The 10,468-nt window shown below is 42.3% G+C and overlaps 1 protein-coding gene across 1 annotated transcript; it reads right to left on the bottom strand.

Moving 5' to 3' along the window:
* Nucleotides 1–870: 870 nt before the first annotated feature.
* On the bottom strand, nucleotides 871–9,998 carry LOC106611508 (galanin receptor 2a). Its single transcript, XM_014211782.3, has 2 exons — nucleotides 9,652–9,998; nucleotides 871–1,633 (listed from the first exon to the last, which is right to left on the bottom strand). Exons 1-2 carry the CDS (start codon nucleotides 9,996–9,998, stop codon nucleotides 871–873), a joined length of 1,110 nt encoding a protein of 369 aa, XP_014067257.1.
* Between the last annotated feature and the right edge of the window lie 470 nt (nucleotides 9,999–10,468).

Genomic DNA, 10,468 nt, shown 5'->3' with positions numbered 1-10,468 from the left:
TTTCATGGACAGTGTCTTAGTTATTATCATTATTATTATTCCCCAATCAAAACTTAGTGCCCCCAAAAGGCTAGAGCCTGCCCTGATCAGATAACATAAGATGTAAGAGAAATTAGCTTTAAATCGGGAACATATTCTCTCAGCCCAATGACAAAATGTACTGTATAGAATAGGAAGAAATATGCTTTAAAACTTAAAAATCATCTCTCAGCCCCATGGCAAAATGTGTGGAATAGTAGGAAATCTAATTTAAAACGGCAACATTTTCCCTCCGCCCCATGGCAAAAAGTGTAGAATTGCAGGAAATTTGCTATAAACAGCATATTTTTCTCTCTGCCCTATGGCAAAATGTTTAGAATCACTAGCCTGGCCTCAAAGACTAGACATAACATAGTAGAAGTAAATCTGTGACACTCTAATTAATATGATATGTTACGTTTGGTATGGTTACATAAGACATAAGGTTACTAAGCTAAAAACAAAAGGTGGTGAAGTTGGTCGGGATGATGGGAGGGCATATAACACAAACATCTAGCAATGCAAAGGTTGAGTGTTCACATCATGGGCAACTATTTATTAATTTGCAACTACTTAGTACGTTAGCTAATCCTTCCCCTAACCATAACCCCTAGCCCCTAGCCTAGCTTAAATTAGCCAACTAGTCACCTAGCTAACATTAGCCACAAAAATGTTTAATTTGTGACATATCATATGAACTGCAATTTGTAATATATCATACAAACTGGGTGATGGACATCCACAAATTAATAAATTCTATACAAAACTTAACATATCATGCTATGTTGAGGGAGACAGATTTACTATGTCATGTCTACCCCTGAGTCCAAGTTGGAATTGCATGAAGTTAGCTTAAAAAGAAAATCTCTCCACTGCCATGAGCGGGGCCTCCAAATTCTTCTTGCCCAGGGCCCCAGATGTGGTTAGTCCGGCACTATCTCCACGCTGTGACCCCAGGCTCTGATTGGACGTCTCACTGGACCCCACCTCCACCGTGCTGACCGCATGCGCCGCCTGAAACACATGCACCCGGTTCACCACCCTCTTACTCAACACACAGTCAAACACCTTCCGGAATCCCTTCCGGAAGTGTTTGGACACCAGGGCATACACTATAGGGTTGAGGCAGGAGTTAGCATAGGCCACCAGGTGAGAGAGGATACGGAGTACGTAGGTGGTGTGGTTTAGCGGAAAGTGACCAAACCACATACACAGTATAACCAGGTGATGGGGAAGCCAGCAGAGGCAGAAGAGCACCGCTACGATAATAATCATCTTGGTGACTTTCTTCTTTGCTCTCCTGGACTCAGACGTGTCCTTGATGGGGTCCTCTGTGGTCCACAGGTAACGGATGGTTCTGGCGTAGGTCAGGCTGAGGGTGAGGACAGGGATGAGGTAGCCGAAGAAGAAGGTGCAGACGTCCATAAGGCGCCTGTCCTGGAACTGCCAGGCGGGGATGCAAACCACGGTGCCGTCCAGGTCCATCTGTCGGTAGTAGCTCAGGTACGGGCCAGAGAAGACCAGGGACAAACCCCACACCACACAGATGGACGTCAGGGCGTTACGATGAGTCCTCATCGCCCTGGAACGGAGAGGGTAGCGGATGGCCAGATACCTTGGGGGTCAACAATAGGAAGAAGAGGTGGACTCAGATAGTTGGGCAGACAGGACTTAGTGATACATAATATAATACCCAGGTATGTCCTCCTATGAGAAAAAAGTGCCCTGTCAGATTGGTAGCATTTTCTTATGAATACATTTTCATTTATTTTTTATTTTTTTATCCTGTCTGGTAAAGAATTGTCCATCAAACTTGCTAATTTCTCATTTTTGAATCTTGGAAAATCACCTCTCCCCGCTACTCTGCCCCCACGCGAGCGTGCACTGCAGTCGTCGTCCTGCTGCTGCACAAGCAGAAGCTTCCGGCGCCTAGCCGTAGAAATGCTATAAGCAGGGTTGAAAGTAGATGTAATTTATTTCCATTACGGGACCTCCTACACACAAAAAAATTAGGTTTCCTCAAGGCTTCTTAGGGAAGGATGATTGTTCTATCTAGAACCATAATGACTCAAAGAACCATTTGAGCGCTTCAATAATTCTTTCAAGTTCTCAAAGGGGTTCTTTGCTCTTTTAGTGATCATTCAAATGTAGGGGCAGTGCATTACAATATTTTGGGGCATGGTTTGCACCCAGGTCTTTTTGTGCAACCGTGAGTGAGAGTGTTATCCAGTTTCTTTAATGTGTTGTGTTATATAATTATACTAAATAAAACATATAAATGCAATGTGTTGTCCCATGTTTCATGAGCTGAAATAAAAGATCCCTCAATTTTTTCAGATGCGCATTAAGCTTATTTCTCTCAAATTTGATGAACAAATTTGTTTACATCTTTGTTAGTGAGCATTTCTCCTTTGCCAAGATAATCCATCCACCTGACAGGTGAGGCATATCAAGAATCTGATTAAACAGTGTGATCATTACACTGGTACACCCTGTGGTCTGGACAATAAAAGGCCACTTTAAAATAGGCAGTTTTGTCACACAACACAATGTCACAGATGTCTCAAGTTTTGAGGGAGCGAGCAATTGGCATGCTGACTGCAGGAATGTCCACCAGAGCTGTTGCTAGAGAATTTAATGTTAATTTCTCTACCAAAAGCCGCCTCCCAACAACATTTTAGAGAATTTGACACTACGTCCAACCGGCCTCACAACCGCAGACCACGTGTAACCACTCCAGCCCAGGACCTCAACATCCGGCTTCTTCACCTGCGAGATCATCTGAGACCAGCCACCCGGACAGCTGATGAAAATGTGGGATTGCACAACCTGAAGAATTTATACACAAACTGTCAGAAACCGTCTCACGGAAGCTCATCTGTGTGTTCGTCATCCTCCCCAGGTTCTTGACCTGACTGCAATCCGTCGTTGTAACGGACTTCAGTGGGCAAATTATCACTTGCAATTGCTGCTGGCACGCTGGAGAAGTGTGCTCTTCACGAATGAATCCCAGTTTCAACAGTACCGTGCAGATGTTTGGCGTTGTGTGGCCAAGTGTTTTTTTGATGTCAATGTTGGGAGGCATAAGCTACGGACAACGTACACAATTGCATTTTATTGCTGGCAATTTCAGTACACAGAGATACCATGACGAGATCCTGAGGCCCGTTGTCGTGCCATTCATCCGCTGCCATCACCTCATGTTCCAGCATGATAATGCACGGACCTATGTTGCAAGGATCTGTACACAATTCCTGTAAGCTGAAAATGTCCCATTCTTCCATGGCCTGCATACTCACCAGACATTTCAGCGATTAAGCATGCATGGGATGCTCTGGATCGACGTGTACAACAGTGTCCTCCAGTTCCCACCAATATCCAGCAACTTCGCATAGCCATTGAAGAGTGGGACAACATTCCACAGGCCACAATCAACAGCATGATCAACTCTATGCGAAGGGGATGTGTCGCGTTGCATGAGGCAAACCTTAGAAAATGGTGCTTCATAGCACCATACAGGTTCCATTTAAAACATTATGTGCATGGTTATTTGTAGAACCTTCAAAAAAGGGTTCTATATAGCAACAAAAAGGGTTCTGCAATGGTTACAAGCCAAATAACCCCTATTTGTTACTATTGAGAACCTCTGTTTTTTGTGTGCTGTTGTGCACTATGGGCCTAATAATAGAATTACATATATAATCCCTTTTAATTTCATAAGATGTGTGGGCCAAATTTGTCAATTAACTTAACAAAAATGTATTACCTTTTAATGTGGCATAAAAACAACCAGTCATGATGTTTTCATCTGATTGTCAAACAATCAAAGGCTCATGTAGGCTACCTGTGCAGGTTCGTCCACACACAAATTAATTCCAGCAACCAAATTCTGCTCTGTGCATCTACCATTTGACAAATGAAAATAAACAAATTTTAAAGGTCCCGAACAGTCATTCTGATTCCCATATAAAATAACCTTTTGCGTGACTAAAACATCTCCCATAATATTCTTTCACAATAAAAATGCATTTTTTTTTTGAAAGAGTGCAGTTTTTCTCTCATGTCAAACTACCAGGTAGTTTAAAAAGGCAGACTACGTGGGCGGGGAGCTAGTAGGCTAAGTGGGTGGGGAGCTGACTTTGACTGACGGTTTTTTGAAAATGCCTATGTCAAGCACCATGGACTCAGTGAGCAATGTTGCAGTGATATTATCTCAAGCAAATTTGCGGATGTAACCGATGTGAAATGGCTAGCTAGTTAGCGGGGTGCGCGCTAATAACGTTTCAATCGGTGACGTCACTCGCTCTGAGACCTTGAAGTAGTTGTTCTCCTTGCTCTGCAAGGGCTGCGGCTTTTGTGGAGCGATGGGTAACGATGCTTCGAGGGTGGCTGTTGTCTATGTGTGCAGAGGGGCGAGGAGAGGGACAGAAGCAATACTGTTACACTGATACACAAACCAACTCAAACAACATTAACATTGCATGCAACATCCAATCCAGTCATACATTACATCATGGTTTCAAAAATTATTTGCTTATCCAACTGTTTGGTTAACAGCATTAATATAGACAAAATGTTGGCTGTATAATTTTGCTAACTAGCCCAAATGGAACTGTCAGCACTGACAAGCTAGTTCACCTTTGACAATTTCCGCTTAAACTTTTAATTGAATATATAGTATATTGACTGTCTGATAATGTTCATATATAGTATCATGACTATCAATGATGTCAAGACATTTGTGTACATTTTCTGTTTTGGCATGTCTCTTGATGTAATGACTTGACAACTGTGTAAGAGTTTTGGGCAACCCTTCCTCCCATTTTGTTCCATGCTGGCTGAAGACCTAGCTAGCCAGTGAGGGGGTTCGGTTAATCTTGTTCGGGCGCCTGTTGTGCACCAGGTGAAAGTTGATTGCATTCCTTTTGGGTCCGGGCTGCCTCCCGAGTGTGATCCAGGTGCCGCTTTCAAAGCCCATGCAAAGTCAGCTCAAAGCAAAGTGACATAGGAGGGCTCCTGAGTGGCACAGCAGTCTACAGCACTGCATCTCAGTGCTAGAGGCGTCACCACAGACCCTGGTTTGATCCTGGGCTGTATCACAACTGGCTGTGATCAGGAGTCCTTTAATTTTACAATTGGCCCAGTGTCGTCCGGGTTTGGGGAGGGTTTGGCCAGGGTAGACCGTCATTGTAAAATAGCAATTTTTTCTTAACTGACTTTCCTAGTTACATTTTTTAAAAGCATGTGGAGTAATGAGTAGGATTCTGTGTTTTCACATGCAACAGTAATTGCTTTTGAGCTTTATCTGCCATCCCAATGAAAACAAGTGAGAACATTTAAAAAATAGATTTATGGAAAAGAGATGTATGTTTCTGAACGATACACCACGCTGCCTTGTTGACAAAAATGACTCTGTATAGATTACTGTCGTAATTTGAGAAGGGCACTCATGCTCCTCCCTCCCCGCTTTCACCAGATCACATTAACGGGCCTTTGCCCGGTTTCCCGCAGGTCAGCATAATTGAATCCGCCCAATTACTAGCTAGCACCAGACACAAATGAAAGCGGGAACCTATAAGTATCTTTGCCTAAAATCTCAAATTATATTTACTGACACGCTGCAGTAAAATTTTGGCACTACCTAGCTATGTAAACCACACCCCTTTGAACAAAACTTCTGTGGTACATATTTTAATTAGGTAAGACATTTTTTCCCCTTTATTTAACTAGGCAAGTCAGTTAAGAACAAATTCTTATTTAAAATGACAGCCTAGGAACAGTGGGTTAACAGCCTTGTTCAGGGGCAGAAGAACAGATTTTTACCTTGTCAGCTCAGGGATTCAATCTAGCAACCTTTTGGTTACTGACCCAATGCTGTAACCACGAGGCTACCGGCCACCCCAATAAGAATAACATGTTACCATTGGTGTATTCAAATTTGAGATTTTGTGATGTCACACAATGCCCTTTATAATCCCTATTTCTTTTCACTTTGAGCACCTGCCCCTCAGAAGGTCTTTGCCCTGCCCTGATTGTACCCTAAACACTGACATTAGACTGTATTAGAGAGGAAGAAATTAAGCGAGGGGGTTTACTCTGCCAAAAATCTGTCCACAAAAACAAGACCACGAAGTCAGGTATTTTTGTATGGAGATCAACGAGAGAGTATCGAATTTGGTCAACAACAAATTGCTGATTTGAGGCTTATCAAATCAAATCAAACTTTATTTGTCACCTGCGCTGAATACATGTGTATACCTTACCGTGAAACAGCGCAGTTCAAGAGAGATAAGAAAATATTTACCAAATAAACTTAAGTAAAAAACAATAAAATAACACTAATGAGGCTCTATATACAGGGGGTACCGGTACCGAGTCAATGTGCAGGGGTACAGGTTAGTCGAGGTAATTTTTACATGTAGGTAGGGGTGATGTAACAATGCATAGATAATAAACAGCGAGTAGCAGCAGTGTAAAAAAAATGGAGGCGGTGTCAATGTAAATAATATGGTGGCCATTTTATTAATAATTCAGCAGTCTTATGGCTTGGGGGTAGAAGCTGTTAAGGAGCCATCTGGTCCTAGACTTGGCGCTCCGATGCCGCTTGCCATGCGGTAGCAGAGAAAACAGTCTGTGACTTGGGTGACCGGAGTCTGACATTTTTTGGGCTTTCCTCTGACACTGACTAGTATATAGGTCCTGGATGGCAGGATGCTTGGCCCCAGTGATGTACTGGGCCGTACACACTACCCTCTGTAGCGCCTCTCGGTCAGATAACGAGCAGTTACCATACCAGGTGGTGATGCAACCGGTCAGGATGCTCTCGATGGTGCAGTTGTACAACTTTTTGAGAAACTGGGGACCCATGCCAAATCTTTTCAGTCCCCCGAGGGGAAAAGGTTTTGTCATGCCCTCTTCACTACTGTCCTGGTGTGTTTGGACCATGATAGTTTGTTGGTGATGTGGACACCAACAAACTTGAAGATTTCAACCTCCCACAGCCCCGTCGATGTTAATGGGGGCTTGTTTGGCCCATATTTTCCTGTAGTTCACCATCAGCTCCTTTGTCTTGCTTACATTGAGGGAGAGGTTGTTGTCCTGGCACCACACTGCCAGGTCTCTGACCTCCTCCCTATAGGCTGTCTCATCGTTGTCGGTGATCAGGCCTATCACTGTTGTGTCCTCATCAAACTTAATGATGGTGTTGGAGTCGTGTTTGGCTATGCAGTCGAGGGTGAACAGGGAGTACAGGAGGGGACTAAGCACACACCCCTGAGGGGCCCCAGTGTTGAGGATCAGCGTAGCAGACATGTTGTTGCTTACCCTTACCACCTGGGGGCGGCCCGTCAAGAAGTCCAGGATCCAATTGCAGAGGGAAGTGTTTAGTCCCAGGGTCCTTTGCTTAGAGATGAGCTATGTGGGAACTATGGTGTTTGTTGAACAACATTCTTTCATAGGTGTTCCTTTTGTCCAGGTGGGAAAGGGCAGTGTGGGTCTAGGGTATCCGGGAGGATGCTGTTGATGTGAGCCATGACCAGCCTTTCAAAGCACTTCATGGCTACCGACATGAGTGCTACGGGGCGGTAATAATTTAGGCAGGTTGCCTTCACTTCCTTGGTGGTCTGCTTGAAACATGTAGGTATTACAGACTTGGTCAGGGATAGATTGAAAATGTAAGTGAAGACACTTGCCAGTTGGTCTGCGCATGCTTTGCTTTTATTATTATATTTATTTATTTATTATTTATTTATTTATTTACTTAACCAGCATGGCTACCACAGCATTCTGCAGCGATACACCATCCCATCTATTTTGCGCTTATTGGGACTATCATTTATTTTTCAACAGGACAACAACATCTCCAGGCTGTGTAAGGGCTATTTGACCAAGAAGGAGATGGAGTGCTGCATCAGATGACTTGGCCTCCACAATCACCCGACCTCAACCCATGGTTTGGGATGAGTTGGACCGCATAGTGTAGGAAAAGCAGCCAACAAGTGCTCAGCATATGTGAGAACTCCTTCAACACTGTTGGAAAAGCATTCCAGGTTAAGCTGGTTGAGAGAATGCAAAGTTTTTGTAAAGCTGTCATCAAGGCAAAGGGTGGCTACTTTGAAGAGTCTAGAATATAAAATATACACTACCATTCAAAAGTTTGGGGTCACTTAGAAATGTCCTTGTTTTTGAAAGAAAAACACATTTTTTGTCCATGAAAATAACATCAAATTGATCAGAAATACAGTGTAGACATTGATAATGTTGTAAATGACTATTGTAGTGGAAACGGCTATTTTTAATGGAATATCTACATAGGCGTACAGAGGCCCATTATCAGCAATCATCACTCCTGTGTTCCAATGGCACAATGTGTTAGTTCTGTGAAAGGAGTAGTACACAGCGTTGTACGAGATCTTCTGTTTCTTGGCAATTTCTCGCATGTAATAGCTTTCATTTCTCAGAACAAGAATAGACTGACGAGTTTCAGAAGAGAGTTCTTTGTTTTTAGCCATTTTGAGCCTGTAATTGAACCCACAAATGCTGATGCTCCAGATACCCAACTAGTCTTAATCAGGACAACAGTTTTCAGCTGTGCTAACGTAATTGCAAAAGGATTTCCTAATGATCAATTAGCCTTTTAAATTGATAAACTAGGATTAGCTAACACAACGTGCCATTGGAACACAGGAGTGATGGTTGCTGATAATGGGCCTCTGCATACCTATATAGATATTCAATAAAAAAATCAGCCGTTTACAGCTACAATAGTAATTTACAACATTAACAGTGTCTACACTGTATTTCTGACCAATTTGATGTTATTTTAATGGACAAAAAAGTAGCTTTTCTTTTAAAAACAAGGACAGTTCTAAGTGACCCCAAACTTTTGAACGGTAGTGTATTTTGATTTGTTGAACACATTTTTGGTTACTACATGATTCCATATGTGTTATTTCATAGTTTTGATGTCTTCACTATAATTCTACAATGTAGAAAATAGTAAAAATAAAGAAAAACCCTTGAATGAGTCGGTGTTTCCAAACTTTTGACTAAGTGGAAGACGTTGCTTTTCGGCAACTTGTATATGTTATATCGGAGTTGTGCCTGTTGCTCACACGCGTATCTGCCCGCTCATTGGCTACAATGTTCCCACCTGATCTCGCATCCTCTCATCTGCCTTCCATCTTTTATGGACATGTATTTCCATCATTAGAGCGGTCATTCGACCAGCTTGTCAATATAATCTTTGGCTGTGTGGAGACAACACCTCCACCATTTTTTTTCATATTTTTAAGGAACTCAGAGAGTGTTCTTTCAAATGTTTTAATTGGTCAGAGAGTGTCACTGAACAAAATAATCAAGAATGACTATCATGCACCCTTTCTCACTTTCTCTCTGTAGGCTATTTGCCTATAGACCATCTTCATACCATTACCTTACTATATATAAATGGGGTAACAAGACTGATCTTCCACAATGAAAAAGTATTTTTCAGCAAAAATGTATATTGACAAAATAACAATAAAATCATTAAACTACTTAAAGTGTTATCTTTCACAACATACGACCCATTTCAACTTCTGTGTGTATATATATATAAAAAACAAACAGTTGTTAACGGTAAGTGAAACGCACCTGTCCAACGACACAGCGGTGAGCGTAAAGATGCTGGCATACATGGTAAGGTAGATGATAAAGTGTACGACTTTGCACAAGAACGGTCCAAATACCCATTCATCCATAGTGTAGATAGTGGCTTGAAAAGGTACGCAGAACACTATAAAGCACAGGTCTGCCACGCCGAGGTTCAGAATAAATAGGTTTGTTGTTTTGGTGTTCATCTGTCCGTTCCAGAGGAGGACCGTGAGGACCAATCCGTTCCCCAAGGTACCAACGAAGAAGATGAGCGAGAAGACCAGAGAAATGATAACTGATTCCGTTCTCCAGTTCGCACCAGTTTGGTTCTGCACAGAGTTATTCATTGTTACTTTTTATTAAACTTCTTCATAAATCTGAGGTTTCGGTATTTTAAATCCTTTATTTAGTGAATCTCATAGATGCGTTGATCATTTTCAGATGCTGCATAACGCGCACATGTTCTAAGCATCGAGAAATACTTGGTTGTTCAAAGAGGTGGGAAGTTTAAGCATCCACCCCCCTGTCTAGTCTAGTTCTCCTATCTCTGACAAAAGGGGGATAGTGTTTTCTGTCTCTGGCTGGGCTAGGAGGGGTGTCCTTTCTCTTTCTCTCTCTGCCACACACCACCTACGATAACATCTCTTTTCACCATCTTGCATTTTCACTCCTGCGTATTATCAATATCAAGCCACATTCAAATCCCTCCCATCTTCTGTATAATTCCTAGAGTATATATATGTTTTTATCTGCCCATGTACAGTACATTATGGGGTTACTATCAAAAGGATGTAGATTTACGCCTGTTTCCCAAATG

Source organism: Salmo salar, chromosome 01 (genome assembly GCF_965601325.2).
Source record: "Salmo salar chromosome 01, fSalSal1, whole genome shotgun sequence".
NCBI lineage: Eukaryota > Metazoa > Chordata > Actinopteri > Salmoniformes > Salmonidae > Salmo > Salmo salar.
This window is presented reverse-complemented; position numbering and strand designations above follow the sequence as displayed.